At 55.6% G+C, this 16348-nt stretch overlaps 1 protein-coding gene across 1 annotated transcript in view; it reads left to right on the forward strand.

The window, feature by feature from the left end:
* Window positions 1-675: 675 nt before the first annotated feature.
* SORL1 (sortilin related receptor 1) overlaps window positions 676-16348 on the forward strand; it is a 146088-nt gene continuing 130415 nt past the window's right edge. The window contains exon 1 of the mRNA XM_059676766.1: window positions 676-1023. Coding sequence (XP_059532749.1) covers window positions 763-1023 — 261 coding nt within the window. The 5' untranslated portion in view covers window positions 676-762. The remainder of the gene's footprint in view (window positions 1024-16348) is intronic.

A 16348-nucleotide genomic window follows, 5' to 3' on the forward strand; every position in this document is an offset into this window, starting at 1 on the left:
CTGGATCTTCAAGCTGAATTCAGGGTTAGTATGAAGTGTGCACTCCCTGCTCCTTGGGTGTCTGCCCCTCCTGCCTCCAGGGCAATCCTTACACCCTGGCTGCAGGCCGAGGGACTGGCGGACGCCTGTGCCCACTGGCCTCGGAGACTGGGGGGCTCTGCGCTTGCTCTCCGGAGGGGTCGCGAGCCAGCCCCCCGCGTGGGGCTGTGGCCACCAGGACCTGCTGGGCTCAGAGTAGCTGACAGTTTCCGAGGGGCGGTTTCACGTGGCCTCTCCTGGGCGCTCGGTGTTCTCCGAGCTCATTTTCTTTGGCCAAGACTTTCACCGGGTCGGTGGGGCTGCCGCCGGGCCCTGGCGGCGGGCAGGGGCGGGCAGGGCTGTGCCGTCGGAAAGGAGACGGTGACACTTAGGACGGCCTGGCCACGACCCCGCGCGGGCAAATCCGCCCCGAGTTGGAGCGGGGAGCCGGGCCAGGTGTGCGCGGCGGGGAGGGCGCACCCGCGAGCCTCGCGGCCTCGACCTCCCCGTCCCTCGCGGCCTGACTCCCCCCTCCGCCGGGCGGGGCAGGCGCCGGGAGGCCGCTGGCGGGAAGGTGCACGAGGGACGCGGGACGCGGCTGCGGCTTCTCACGTGACGGCGCCGCCGGGAGCGGGCGGGGGCGGCGCGGGGCGCGGGGAGGGCGGGGCTGGAGCCGGGGCGGCCGCGCTCCCGCTCGCGCTGCGCATTCTCTCCGGGCGGCGGCGCCCCCTGCGCAGCGCGAACATGGCGCCCCCGAGCCGCAGGCAGCCGCGCCTCCTCCGCGCCCTGCTCGCCCCGCTGGCCCTGCTCGCGCTGCTGCCGCCACCGGCTCCGGGCGCGGCGGGGACGCAGACGCTGCCCGGCCGCACGCCCCGGGCCCAGGACCGCGGCTTCCTCGTGGTGCGGGCCGACCCGCGGGAGCTGCGGCCGCGGGCGCGCGGGGAGCCGCTGCGCAGGAGACGGAGCGCCGCGCTGCAGCCGGAGCCCATCCAGGTGTACGGACAGGTGAGCCCGTGGCCGGCGCCCAGCCCCTCCTCCCCGCCGCTCCCGCCCCGCATCCACCCCGCGCAGCAGCCTCCGGTGCGGCACCGCGGGGAACCCCGGGCTGGCATTCGTTCCCGACCCCTCCCACCCCCAGGAGCACACCCTGTGCCGTTGAATTGCATTCATCTTTCCTTCTTCCCGTCGGTTTTAGCAAACGTATTCCAGGTAGCTGGGGTGCACCTTCCCCAGGGGAGTCTGTGGGTGCGGAAGCATGGGGTGCGCTTCATGTTGCGTGGGGGTGAGAGGTGGGCCTGCCGGAGCGGAGCACCCGGGGGCCGTGCCGGCGAGCAGCCTGCGGTTGGCGCAGAATAGCGCGAGGAGGGGCTTTCCACTCTCACCGCTCTGCCCGCGGTGGAGGTGAGCGAACCGGAAAGCAGACATGCAGATGCAGCCAAGGTTTACTGTGTGTGCGTGTGCGCGCGCGTGTGTGTGTGTGTGCGTGCGTGTGTGTGTGCGCGCGCGTGTGTGCAAGTGTAAGCTTCTAATCCACCCCACTCCCTGAAACACAATTGACTTTATTTTGGATGCGAATATCCCTCATGATTTGAAAGACTGCAAACATTTGTTGAGCATTATTCTGTGATCTATTTCTATCCGGGCAATGGCTTTATTAGATCATGAGTAACATGAATTTCACTTCCATGGCCAGACTTCATGCTAGAAATTGCAGACCGAGTCTGTGGGTTAGTATCAGCTTTGGAAAAATTAATTTGACGGTGTAATTGCTTCAGGAGACTCCCAGGCCTGCAGTTAAGATTGACATCGGCAAAAATCGAAGGTCAGTGGGGGAGAAAAGGTGGGACCAATGGAGGTCGTAAACAGCACGATTTCTACAAAGTGTCCCCTTTTAAAACAACAATTAAAAGATTAGTCTGAATTTTGCCTCTCTTCACCGATTTTTCTTTAGCCATTTCTTCAGGAAATAGAGTTAAACATTCAATCCTCGGAGCCAGGAAGAACCTTATAAACAAGTCACCTTACCCTATTGTACCGTAAATTTTTTTTAAATTAAATATATTGCAGTGACATTGGTTAACCCTACTGTGTCATTTTGTTGTTGAAGAAACCAAACCTGGGGCAGGTGAAATGACGAGCCGAGGTCACATGGGGCCGGGCTGCCTGCTCCCTAACTTGTGGCTGCATTGTCTCTGACTTGAGGGGGACCAGACAGTTGCCCTGACATTATGTAAAGCTTCTTAAATACCTACTTTTAACTCCTGTGTGTGTTGGGCTGTGACGGGGGCGGGAGGTGGTGAGTGGGCGGGAGCATTTGACTTCTGCCTGCTGTCAGCCCCTAGGGACCTGGTGTGTGCCAGGGGGATGTGATTGCCCCCACCCCATCTGAAAAGTGTGTGTCGTTGAAGTCAGCAAGGTCCTTGCTCAGCAGAGATGCCAGCATCCTGATGGAGGGGGTGGGGAGTGGGGTTCCCTTGTTCATTGAGTCTCCCCAGCCAGCTCTGCTGTGGACCTGAATCTGCTCTCTGGGGGCCTGGAGTGGACGTGGGTGCAGGAGGGCGAGGAGGGGCCGCAGTCCCTTCCTGAGCTCAGGTCTGCTGCAGCTACAGCTGTGGAGGGAAAAGCTTTCCTGTCTCAAAAATATGCACACAGGTGCCCTTCCCCCTTGCATTTGGGGCAAGTTAACGATGAACTGTGTTCTCAAAAACCACGGCTCCTTTATGCAGCCAGGCAGCGTGGGTTTGTTCCAGTTGAAGGATGGAGAACTCACAGTCCAACATATAATGAGGGACTCCTGCCCAAAGCAGGACACGGGCAGTGCTGCTGGTTTCCCTCGGAGACTGTCCTCGGTGCCATTGCTCTCGGACGCCCCGGGTTAATTTGGGTCTTTAAGGAGTGGGCTAGGTAGAAGGAAGAACTTCCTGGTGCTGGGCTTTCTGCCGCGAGGACCCCTGTGCAGACCCTTTGGCTTTGGCACAGGGATCAGTGACCGAAGGGGCCGGCCTCCCCCTGGGACCTCTGGAGGAATTCACATCTATTTGGAACGACCGTTCTAGCAAGGGGGACCTTGTGCCGGCTTTTCCTGGACAGACCTGGTTTCTAGCTGTCCCTGCGGGTTGTGAGCAGTGCTGCCTTCACTATTGCGTCAGGATGCGGACTATACACATATGCCCATCCTGCTTCTAGCCCGAAGCCAGGTTCCACGTTGTACTCCTTCCCTTTAACTTTAAAACCTAGAATGTCAGTGTTTTCCCATAGTGTCGTTTGAATTGAGTGTGGTTCTGTAGAGATGGGAGTGCAGATGGGGGCGGGAGTACTTCATCCTGCTTTCAGAAGACTTACAGCTTAAGGAGGTAAAGCAGATGCAAGTAAGGCACGTGACTGTCCAAACCAGAACAAGGAAACGCGGATGCAGTAGCCCCTCTCAGCTCTGCGGTGGGTTGTTTGATGGGGGAGGGCATGGGAGACGGAGTGGTAAGGGGTCAGTGGGCTCCAGTACTCTGTAGGTTCTGACCTCTGACCTTGGGTGAGGTTGAGGATATCTGGTAGCACAGATTCAGGCTGGAAACAGGAGCTGCCTGAATGCAGAAGCCCTAGGCCACCAGCTTCGGGAGGAGCGAGGAGGGCTTTGCCGGGTGCCCTGCGCGGGTGGAGAAAGGGCCCTGTGGTGCAGTCAGTTCTTTTTCTCCGGCTCCACTAGCCTATGGCGTGAGCCCCTTCTTACAAAGGCCAAGTCCAAGAAAGGGGATTCCATAATTCTTGCTACACTGAGTTTCTTCTTGATTTTATCTCCGCTCCGTGTCCCTGTGCCATCCTCTTGCCTTTTCCTCTGCCTGAACTGGCCTTCCTATTCCACCCTTCAGCACCCAAGCAGCTGCTGGGAGCCCAGGCTCCTGGGGGAAGAGCTCTTTTGAGCTCAGCTGCAGTGTTACCAGCCTTGCGTTGTGTTGGTTTAACTCTCACGTCTCCATGTTTGCTCCTTGGGCGTGGATCAGGTCTTTCTCTCCTCTGTGTCCTGGCACCGGCCCCTTCAGGAATATGGGTGGACCTGCTGCACACCTGGGAGAAGCCAGCCCTGGGTGTAGGGAGCTCATCCAAGTTCTAGAACAGGCGTTCCAAGGAGGGCCTGGTGGAGGCTGATGGTGAGTTGGCTCATTGCTGGGGAGGGTGGTGGTCGTGGGGCCCTGCTCCGCCTGTGTGATCCGAGGGGTTATTGGAGTGATGAGCGGGGATTCGTGGTGCAGTGCCCTCTCTTAGGCTCTGTGGCATCGCTAATGTGTTGTTTCAGGGAAAAATCCTCTGGAACGAAGCTCAAAGCCCAACAGGATTTACAGGTTTATTTTCCTTCCAGTGAGTTCTCCTTATAATTCCAGGGAGTATTCAGTGTCCTGATTTGAGACTGAAAATCAAGTGTCTGTTACAGCACAAGGTCCTGGGACAAAGGGCCTCCTTTGGGGGTGGCACACTGCTGGGCTTTCGGTCTCTTTGGTGTGGATTCTTGCCCGATACACTGGCCTGGGAAAGAATTGGTTGGATGGTTCTGAAGTTAGAATGTTTGACCTGCATCTTCTAAAAGATGGGAAGGCAAAGCATTTTCTGTTTCCACTTGACTTCACGTAGGTGCAGAGTTGCCTGGCGTGTTGGGTTGGCTGGATAAGGGATGTGACCTTGAGAAACGTCCTGGTTCCATTTGGCATCCCTTCTTGCATGCAGCTCAGTTTCCGGCCACCACTGAGCTCATTGCTTGCCTGTTTTGGGGTATGTAGGTGGGTAGAGGCTTTAAGATGTGCAAAGAATGGGTGGAAGGGGGACAGGGATGGAGAATTAAAGGGATAAAATGAAAAATCATCCTGGAGAGCAGTTCCCTAGAGATGTAGAGCTCAGAGATGCAGGACATCAGAATATAGAGATCGTGGATATTGGTGTGTGTTTTTAAAAATATATTTTTATTGATTTCAGAGAGGAAGGGAGAGGGAGAGAGAGATAGAAACATCAATGATGAGAGAGAATCATTGATTAGCTGCCTCCTGCATGGCCCCTACTGGGGATTAAGCCCACAACGTGGGCATGTGCCCTGACTGGAGCCTTCAGCCTGCAGGCCGACACTATCCACTGAGCCAGACCAGCGAGGGCTGGGTATTGGTTTTAATTCATGTTGTTTCCAAGAATGCTTTCTTCATGGGGAGTGAAATGAAGCTAATATTGTGCTTAATAAGTGCTTTGATACCTGGGATCCAGGAAGCAGATCCCAACAGCAACTAACGCTCGGAAGCAAAGATGGAAGTTGTTGGGACATCTCATTGTGGATTTGGATCTGCTTTTCCTTAGAGGTGAAAGCCACCTCTGTACTGTTACTGCCCGGCCCCGGGTCCGAGACAGACGGGGCCAGCCCGACAGCCCAGTAATCTGCAGAGCTGGTGACCCAAAAAACAACCCCTCTGCCTTTGGTATGCATTTAGTCTTTTTTAAAAAAACACCAATGTACTTTCTAATTACATTTTCCTCAGACAAATATGAAAATGAGTTTGCATTTTTGAGCAACTGGTGTGTGAAATGGCTGGCATAAACAGAAGCTAGCTTGGAGTTTAGAATTTTTGATAAGTCAGATGCAGATAATTGACTGCATAAAAGTGAATGAAAGCTGAGGTATTACATTGACCTTTTCTCCATTTCTTGAAGATTTAGTGGAAACTAAAGGTGAGCTCCCTCCATTTTGGCTTGCCTGTTTGGGATTAGGATTTTTCCGGAAGGGGTCTGGGCTGCAGGGGCGAGGCGTTCTCTTTGGTGGTGAGCACACACCTTCCTGACAATTCTCTAGGTGCACCAGGACATCCACTGGCACATGGTGTATTCAGGCCAGCCACACCGATGCAGAAATCAATTTCCTTCAGTTTAAAATGAGCCACAGTTAATTTCGACTTAATTTATTGGTTTATTGAGCTGTGAACGTTGGGCCTTCAAAGAAGTGGCATGGGCGGCCTTCAGCATGGAGGCGGCTAAGGATGCTGATATAAATCAGAGAAAGTAGGGCAGGCTGCTGATAGGTCAAGATTTGGGTTCCACTCTGTTATTGTGAAACCCTCAGTTTTTTTTAATTGTAATATAGGGATGCTTTGTGCATTTCTTTTTTTGAGGGTGTGTATGGGGGTTTCCATGAAGATAGAACTTGATAGTGATCACAATAGTGAGTTAAAAAGATTTACAGCATCTGTGACCTGTGGGTAACTGCTCACCGCAGTGGGAGCGTCCATGGCCCTGTCACTCTGCTAGCCAAGAGCTGGAGACCCTCCTGGCCCGTGAGGGAGCTCCCAGTGGAGCGCTTTTTTATTCCTCACCTGAGGATCTTTTCCCATTGATTTTAGGGCGAGTGGGAGAGAGAGGGAAAGACAGACAGAAACATCCATGTGAGAGAAACATCGATTGGTTGCCTCCTGCATGAGCCCTGACCAGGGCCCGGGCCTGGGAGGAGCCTGCCACTGAGATACGTGCCCTTGACTGGAATCGAACCCGGGACGCTTCGGTACACTGGCCAGTGCTCTGTCCACTGAGCCACACCAGCCAGAGCCCAGTAGAGTGCTTTAGACACCTGTGATGACGGGAACAGTCTGTGTCTGGGCTGGCCGGTGTGTGCACTAGCAACATGGGCGGTTGAGCGCTTGAAATGTGGCTGTATGACTGAAAAATTGAAATCATTTTATTTCATTGAATCTTATTCAATGTAAATTTAAGTTTAAGTAGCCACATGCAGCTCTTGTCTAGTGTTCTGGGCTGGGTGCTCTTACAGGCTGTGGGAGGTCTTCTCTCCCAGTGGTGGACAGCCCCTACCTCCCAAAGGGTCCCTGGATCGATCCGGTCAAGGGCACCTACCTCGGTTGCAGGCTCCTCCTGGCCCGGGCCCTGGCCGGAGAGAAGCAGGGGAGCTTCAAATGGGGAGCTTCAAATGGGAGGGAAATGAGCGTTTTTGGATGACCCGCTCTTCAGGTCATTGGAATGAGGGCTGCCGTCTAACCCAGGTGCTGCTGGCGGGAGTCGGTCTCTTTCTCTCCTGGCAGGAATGCTTCAGGGGCTGAGGATGGCACGTGGGCGGGGTGTTTGTCTTCGGGGTGCCTCTGCACAGCTGCTTCCCCCCATCAGTGCCTTGGGCGATGACCGCTGACGTCTGTGCCTCACTTCTGACGTGGCCTGGCACCAGCGGCCCCTCGTGGGTCTTTGCTGAGATGCTGGGGAGACTCGCAGGTCTGTTGAGCCTGGAAAGAGTATAGACAGTGGGGCCTGCCCGCCCCACCCCGTGTGCCCTGGCCTTGTTGACTGGCCTCCCTGTAGCTGGGTCTGTCTTCATCTCTGCAGCCCGGACGGCTGGCACGGGGATGACAGCACTGGCGTGTGTCTCCATCGCCGCGGCACCCGCTCCCGCCCGCCCTGCACTTAGTGCCGTGGCCGCGACAGCTGTGGGCTGTGCGCTGGGAGCACCGGGGCCTTCCCCATGGTTTATCTCCAGTCCCTTGAAGTAGGTTAAAGACACGCTGTGGATTCTCAGAAAGGCAGGCTGATGTGCTGATAGCCCAGATCTGAGCAGCAAACATGAACAGCAGAGAGGTGTGTCTATCAGACGTGATTCCTGCTGTGCAGGGGCCAACATGCTGTTTATGATCCCGTTCCATTTTTTGAATGAAGAAAGTAACTAAGGTGGCTTCTGTTATAGAGAAAAGACCAGCCTATTGAGTAGAAACCCACTTCCGCCAAGTACTTGTGAGTCAGAGGGGATGATGGTGAGCGTGTGGAGTAAGTGGGTTTGAGCCATAAGTGGATGGGTCCTGATTGGGATTTTCATGTTAGTTGGTGCCCAGGTGAGAGCCAGTCAGCCTTGCTGAGCCGTGGAGCTGAGTAGTGTCACGAGGAAATTTTTAACTCTTAGGAAACCTTTGGCCTAGAAAACATGGGGAAAAGCTGGGATGATCTCATGGAATGTGGAGGACCAGTGTTCAAAGCAAACTTGGGAGAAAGGCTAGTTAGTGTAGGGCCTCTCACTGGGAGACGCAGGTGGGTGCCTGTGAGATGGGCCGTGTGTGAGGCAGAGGCCCAGGTGGTCAGGGACCCTCCTTCTCTGTCAGCCCAGGGCCTCTGTGCGAGCTAGGGCCCCTCGGCCTGCCCGTGGGGCCTGGTGAGAGGGCGGGGCTGGCTGCCCAGGAGCTCAGAGAGGAGCCCACAGTGCCTGGTGTGGGGACAGAGGGAGGCGGGCGAGTGGCCTGTGAAACGTCAGCATTGTTTGGAAGAGACTCGAAAGGTTTTAAACCTGGGCTCAGTTACTTGAGTAACATGAGACTCTGTACCTGAACATTCTTCGTTCCCTGAAGTTCTCTCACTGAGTCTTAAAAAGATCCTGCGGTTACTGGGCATGTGGTCGCTGAGCGTGGCGAGGTGGGCCCCGCTGGGGATGGGTCCTGCGGGATAAGGCCTTGCATCGCTGGAGGAGAAGAATTAAGGGGTGGCGGTGGGGAGCTGGACAGAGGTAAACGGGTACGGACACGGCCGTGGAGTTACGCTAGGAGGCAGCAGCTTCGCGCTCCGTCGGTGAAGAAGCCCCTGGCGAGGACAGGTCTGGAGGCCTTCAGTTCCGGGCTGTGACGTGTGAGTGCTTCCCCTGCGGGGCGAGGAGGTGCCGGAAACGCTGCCACACGGGTGGGCGGGAGGTGGGTTCCCCCGGGTTTCTGAGCCCGGTGTGGAGGGAGGGGACCGCCCGAGCTGGGCTTGGCCTGAGCGCTGGGCTTGACCCGGCTGGCAGGTCCGACCCGTCCGTCCACACGGCCATTGCTCTCCGCGTCCAGCCCTGCTGGGCTCGGTGCCTTTTCATGGAGCCGTTGGTGCGGAGTGGCTTCCTTTGCTGTGAAGAATCCCCGTGAACGGCAGGGAGCGGTGTGGGCATTCTGAAGCCTGTGGAGTGTGTGTGTGGCGCCCGCAGCACTGTTGCTGCTCTCGTTTCGCAGAGGGGACTGGGGGCTCAGGAAGGTGACAGCCTCACGCAGCCAGTAAGTCGCCGGGACCGACACTCCGGCCGCTGCGCACCGCACGTCTGCCTCGTCACTGTTCCCGCGCGAGCCCTGCTCCCAGCCAGGGACCACGGCCTTTTTGCTGTAAAAGGAACTCTCCTCCTTTTACACCCTGGAGCTCGTTTCATGTCACCCTCTTCTCGGTGCTCTTGGCCACACTAACTTCCTGTTACAAGTGCCGAGCCCTCCCGGCTCCTCCTGGCCAGCCCTCCTGGCTCCTGGCGCTGCTCTGCTCTTGCGGGAGCCGCACTCTGCCCCACCCCCAAGTCCGCTGTTGTCCTAATTCCTAGCCTGGAGTCTGGGGTACAGCAAATATTTATTGAGGGAAGGAAATGACGAGGTTGCAGAGCCAAAGAGGAGAGTCTGGGAAAGTTGATGTTCCGGAACCTTCCTGAAGAGCTCCCCGAAGTAGCTTGTAGTTCGTAGGGGAACCCTCACTTAACACTAGCCCTGGCCCAGGGTGCCCAGCAGCGGCTAGCACTGGGGGTGGGGTGGGGTGTCTGCCCTGGCCCGGGGTTTTGATGCAGTGCACCACCCGCTCTGCCATGCGGGAGACGGGGTAGAGGTGCCCTGACGCCCCCCGAGCCTGTTTCCTTACTTGCCATCTGGTACCCGAAGGGGCGATAATTTTCATGACAAAATGCCTTTCACAGGTTCTCGTTAACAGCAGCAGGTGCGCTGTTCGCTAAATGACATGGGCTCCCCGGGGGGAAGCGCACGTGGAGGCCGGTGCACAGAGATTCTGCTCCCTGCGTGGAAAGTCAGTGAGAACAGGGTCGTCCCCCTTTGGGTAAAGAGAAAGCAGGATCATCTCCGCACCTAAAACCATGAGCTCGTTTTCCCCTAAAAAGAGATCACGATTTTAGCTAAAGAGATTGTAGTGAAATGCCAAGTTTTTAAGCCCAAGGTCCTCATCTGTGAGATGGGCGGCCAGATTTATCAGCAAAATGGGTCCTGAGGTCTGTGGGCGAAGGGTCTCGAGCAAACACAGGAGGAGTGAGTGAGCAAACACAGGCGGTGCCATGAGCAGGGAGGGCTGTGTGAGGCCGCTCTCACCTAGACTTCAGGGTGGGCTGCAGGGAGGACGGCGAGCTCACTAAACAGTGAGAACAGTCTTTTTAAAAAATAGTATTTTTAAAATTGATTTTAGAGAGGTGGGGAGAGGGAGAAAGAGCTAGAAACATCAGTGATGAGGGAGAATCATTGACTGGCTGCCTCCTGCACACCCCACACTGGGGACCGAGTCTGCACCCAGGCACGTGCCCTGACTGGGAATCGAACCGTTGATCTCCTGGTTCATAGGTTGACGCTCAACCACTGAGCGTCGCTTGGACTCGGAGGGCCGTTTGCACGCCTAGCATTTAGGTCGTGCAAACAGGTGGTTGGAGAAAACCTTGTTATTCTGGGACCTCAGGACTCTGGCTTTGGCTTCCGCAGGCCTGTCCTGAAGTTCAGGGCTTGGCAGCCGCCTGTCCTTGCCGCCGGCTTCAGGGACAGGATGCTTGCTGTATGTGTCACTGTCCACGTACATTTTGAAGATGCTCCTTTGTGTCTCCCCGGCAGTGAGGCAGAGAAAGAGCCAGGCGGCCTGTTTGTCCTCGCGGGACTGTGTTCTGGGAAGAAGCTGTACAGGAGTGACGAGGATGTGGCTGTGGTGTCTGGGTTTGACCAATTTGAAAGAGTTGATGCCAGAAGAAGTGAACAGAGACGCTAGGGCACCCATTCCATATTCTGGATAAGCCTCAATGACTGTACTGCGGTTTTATTGTAAATTTCTCATTAACGTCAGATTTGCAACACTAATTTCCCCCAGAAGGACTCTGTGTACTTTTGACAGGTAAGAAATGGTTCAAGAGCCCCAGTGGCCCTAGCTGGTATGGCTCAGTGGATAGAGTGTTGGCCTGCGAACTGAAGGGTCCCAGGTTTGATTTTGGTCGAGGGCACATGCCCAGGTTTCGGGCTCGATCCCCAGTAGGTGATGTGCAGGAGGCAGCTGATCAATGATTCTCTCTCATCATTGATGTTTCTAGCCTTCTCTCCCTCTCCTTTCTTCTCTGAAATCAATAAAAAACATGTTAAAAAGAAAAAGAGCCCCACTGGGTGCCTTGCACCTAGTGGGCCTCATGGATGTGCAGTCAGTAAGGGAAGCATGAGAAGTCAGCCTTCACACCACCTTTGTCCTCCTTCTATTGCTAACAACCCAGGGCTCGAGGCTGGAGACCATCTACCTCTCTGGATGCCCGGGCACGCTGGTGGCGAGAGACAGCGATGGTGAGGTGTCAGCGTTGGGTAGTGACTGCTGTGAGCTGGAGGTGCACACTGCCTCCCAGCCCGAGGCCGTCCCTACTGGGGACGGGGACTGGGCCCCGGGGAGCCCGCCCGCAGGCCGCTGGGCTCTGCACAGCTGCTGACGGCGCTGACGCGTGGCTCTGGCAGGACCCGGCCCTGGGCCTGCTTCCCCGGGACTCGCTCCAGCTGCGTCGCTTGGTGGTTTGAAGGATCCACAGGAGATGAAAGAAGCAGCTCTGAAGAGTGGGAGCTCCGAGGTATTGGGTCAGCACTTGAGACGTTTTCTGTTCTTTCTAGGTCATAAACAGAGTCTTTTAAAAAATTGAGCTGAGTTTCACATAACCACTTGGAAGTGCACAATTCAGTAGCATTTAGTACATTCACAGTGTTGTGCAACCACTGCCTCTGTCCAGTCCTAGACCATTTCAGCCAGAACAAAACCCTTTCCCAGTGAAGTCACTCCCTGCTCCCCCAGCCTCGGGCAGCCGCCAGTATGCCGTCCACCTCTATGGACTACCTGTCCCGGACATTCATATAAACACTACCATGCAAGACAGACAACTTTTGGGTCTAAATAGGGTTTTTGAGGGTTCCCACATTTGGCTCAGATCAGTAGATCATAGAGTTTTGACAGCTTCCCAAAGACAGCTGCCCCATAAGGAGTCTCCTGGCCGCCATCATTTTTAAAAAAATATATTTTATTGATTTTTTACAGAGAGGAAGGGAGAGGGATAGAGAGTCAGAAACATCGATGAGAGAGACACACCGACCAGCTGCCTCCTGCACACTCCCACTGGGGATATGCCTGCAACCAAGGTACATGCTCTTGACCAGAATCGAACCTGGGACCCTTCAGTCTGCAGGCCGACGCTCTATCCACTGAGCCAAACCAGCCAGAGCTGGCCACCGTCATTTTAAGTCCTAGGTCCTGCCAGTAGGAAGGGGAGTGGACTAGATCCATTGCATTGAAAAATACTGGTTCCTGGGCTCCAGTCATGGGGGTTCTGAATTAGTGGCCTGGGGTGATTCTGCAGCCATGTTCGGGACTCCTGGGCCAGGTGACCTCTGTGGCTTTTTCTCTACTCTTCAGCCACCTGCAAGCCTAGCAGAGGCCTGCAGCGCCTCCCGGTGCCAGCGATCGTTCGTGACGTGGTTTCTGTGTACAGGACTGTCTGTGGTGTGTGATTTTGCTGTGCTTGCCTCCAAGGGGAGGCGTTGGGCCCCTCCCTGCTGCCTTTACAGCTCCAATTCACTGTCTCATTATCAAGCTCCAGCTACGCCCTGTGAGCCGGAGGTTGCAGGGGGCGTGTGGTGCATGCCTGGGGGTTGCTGTGGTAAGTGACTGCACATCGAGGCTCCCTTCCTACAAAAGCCACCCGCCCACCCTCCCCTGTCTGGCTGTGGAACCTGCGTGAGCAGGTGGTGTGGAAGCCTCAGCCGCTGAGGGAGGCCTGAGGAGAGCCTGGGGGGCGGGGGGTGGGCAGCGGAGTCCCTGGGGATGGAGAAGGCATCACACAAATCCCAACCACCAGGAAGGGGAGCGGTCTGTCCGCGTCCCACAGGTGTCACTGCTGGCTGCTGCCCCTGCTCACTGTCCTTGGGGAGCAGCTCCACTTCCTTTGTCCCCTGGGCAGGGGCGGCAGGGGCGGCAGGGGCGACGGGGGAGGCAGGGCGGCCAGAGAACAACTCGGGTCTTCGCTACCTGCCTGCCACCTCCCCTCTCCCTCCCCTCTCCTCAGTGGCTTCAGAAGGGTGCCCGACTCCTGTGGCTGACGCTGGGGGATGGGCACCTGGGCACCTGGAGGATTAGCCGTGACTCAGCCAGAGGCTGCGCGGCTCAGCAGGGACTTCCTCACCCAGGAGGTGCCCATGCTGACATGCTGCCAAGGGGAGGGGCTCAGCTGTTTGTGTGAGTTGCCGGTGGCCCGGGCTAAGCCTTTCTTGCCAGGGATTTCTTTTCTCCCTGCTGGGCTGCCCTTTCACAGTCTGTGTTAGGAATAGAAGGGACATATAATACAATGAAAATAATTTTTATTTACTTGTTTTTATTGTGTGCATGTTTTTTCTTTTCATCTTTATTGTTGAAAGGCCCTCCTTTCCCCCCCATTAACCCCTCCCAGCCGCTCCCGTTCCCCCGGCCCTCAGCACCCCGTTGTCCGTGTCCACGGGCCAGGCATATGTGCACACGCGTTCAGTGGCTGATCTCTTCCACCCACTAAACATAATGTCTAACGAGGATTTCACCCAGCGCACCCGCTTCGCTTCCTTTCTGACGCCCTTGGAGTTTGATGTCCTTTGCACCCCCCTCCCCCTTTAGGATTGGGGGAGGGGCCTCATGGATCTCATGCTCTGAGTGGAAAGACTCAGCACGTCCTGTTGAGACCTCTTTCCCACTCTGGTCGCTGCTGGCCTGTGCCTGGGCAGCCGTTTCGTCGTCACCTGCCGGAGGGACTGTTCAGAGGTGTCCCAAGCGAGCTTGGGTGTTGTTCTAGGGCCACGTCCTTGATTGTGCAGATGTTTGCGCACTTCTCTGTGGATTCCCCTCTGGTTCTGGGGGATGTTTTCGGAGGGAGACTTTTGGCCGGCGACTAGGCTCCTGATCCCGGGTTCTTCCCGAGGCGAGGGCTGGAGGAGCGGAGGGAAGGGAAGGGAAGGGAAGGGAAGGGAAGGGAAGGGAAGGGAAGGGAAGGGAAGGGAAGGGAAGGGAAGGGCAGGCCTGTGGAGGTTCTCTTGGCTCCTTTCTCCCTGTGCATTTTGGGTTAAAAGATGTACTTATTTCCGTTTTTTTCTTATGTATTGGTTCGGGTGTACTGCTTAGTGGTTAGACAATCATATACTTTCATAGTGTTCCCCTCAATATTTCCAGTGCCCACCTGGCACCATCCATGGTCGTCACAGTATCATTGACTGTATTTCCTAAGCTTTACTGACTTCCCCGGGACTGTGTTGTAGCTGCCACTTTGTGCTTCTTAGTCCCTTCACCGCTGTCACCCAGAGCTCTGAGCTGTGCCCCCCCCCGCCCTATCTTGCTGCCCCCCCCCCACCCCTAACCACCAGTTCTCTCTGAGCCTGTTTCAATTTCATTTGGTCATTTATTTGTTCCTTTGGTCACATATATAAGTGAAACCATACGGGATTTGTCTTCCCTGACTGACTTCACTTGGCATAATACCCTCTAGGAGCAAATGGCAAGGTGCCATTCTTTGTATGGCTGAGCCATGTTCTGCAGCATGGCCTGGTGTGTGGCACTGCTTTTCTGCCCTTGTCTGGGGCGGGCTCGGGCTGCTCCCATCGCAGGGCTGCTGCAAGGATATGAGGCTGCGCTGAACATGGGCGCGCAGGTTCTTTCCGATCAGTGTTTCGGCTTCTTCGGGTAAATCCCCAGAAGGGGAATCGCTGGGCGGTAAGGCTACTTATTTCTACTTTTTATTTACATTTCTCTGTTGATGCCTGGACTGCCCTGAGCAGGAACGTTTTGGAATGGACATACTTTCCTAAAAACATCTCAGGTCATTTTCTTTAAAAAAGGCCCCATTTCGTATATTTTCCAAGAGTTTGGATGCAGGTGCTTAGGACCCAGAGCAGAGTTAGGGTGAGCCGCCTCCATGAGCTGGCGCAGGCGCTCTCTCCCACCTGGGGTGTCAGAGCTTCCCCTGAAGTGGGTGGGGAAGCCGGCTAGGGGTGGAGGGGGTGGCGGGGGCGGAGGGGGTGGAGGGCGAGGAGTGGGGGCAAGGCCCTGGGCGGGAGGGTTTCGTTGGAGCTTTGATGGGAAGCCTCTCCGAAGGCAGGTCCGCAGGGGCTGCGTTGGGCAGCAGTCCGGGCAGGGGGGGGGCGATGTGCAGGCCTGAGGGGCAGAGGCTGCTGGGAGCCCAGAGCTGGACTTCCTCCTGCCCCGGCCTGAGGTGAGAGGTCGCAGAGACCAGGATCGTCCTCTCCCCGGCTTGCTCAGGAGGGGAGCCCAGCTCCTGTTTCTGGGCTTTTGTCCTGATTTTGAATGTTGACAGCAGCTCTCCGGATTTCCGTTAGTCTGGCGATCAGTGTGTTCTTCACCCAGAGGGCGAAACGCAGTGCACTTGGGTGTTCTAAAACGGCAGCGAGATAGGAAAGAGGACCAAGAGACAACTGGAAAAATGCTCCAAGTCACTAATCATCTGAGAGATGCAAATCAAAACGACATTGAGATATCACACCTCACACCTGTCAGAAGGCTACCATCCACCAATAAACCAACAAGTGCTGGCAAAGATGTGGAGGAAAAGGAACCCTCGTGCACTGCTGGTGGGAATGCAGACTGGTGCAGCCACTGTGGAGAACAGTATGGAGTTAACTCAAAAAACTAAAAATGGAACTCCCATTTGACCCAGTGATATTCCACTTCTAGGAATATATCCCAAGAAATCAGAAACACCAATCAGAAAGGATATATGCACCCCTATGTTCATAGCAGCACAATTTACAATAGCTAAGATTTGGAAACAGCCTAAATGCCCATCAGCAGATGAATGGATTAGAAAACTGTGGTACATCTACCCAATGGAATACTACGCTGCTGTAAAAAAGAAAGAACTCTTACCATTCCCACAGCAAGGAGGGACCTGGAGAGTATTACGCAGAGTGAAATAGGCCAGTCAGAGAAGACAAGTATTACATGATCTCACTCATATGTGGGATCAAATGAAGCAAATAAACTGATGATCAAAAAATCGACTGAGAGGGGCACAGGGTAGAGAGGAGAGCTCTGGGCCTTATCCCATCAAGACACGCCCTCCACGGTGCCGAGCTCCCAAGCGGCTGCTGAGAGCACCCACCACTCAGGCCTTTGGAGGCCTAGCGCCAAGACCTGCGGTGCCAAGGCCCCCCTCTATGTCAGGGCCCCGACGGGAGGTGGACTATAGTCTACCTGAATCTTCAGACTGTCCTTTGCTGTCGCTGGCCTGACTGCTACTGGATGTCGAGTAAGACTCCCTCCATGTTCTGCGTGGAGTAGGGTTCGG

This window comes from Myotis daubentonii, chromosome 19, assembly GCF_963259705.1.
Source record: "Myotis daubentonii chromosome 19, mMyoDau2.1, whole genome shotgun sequence".
NCBI lineage: Eukaryota > Metazoa > Chordata > Mammalia > Chiroptera > Vespertilionidae > Myotis > Myotis daubentonii.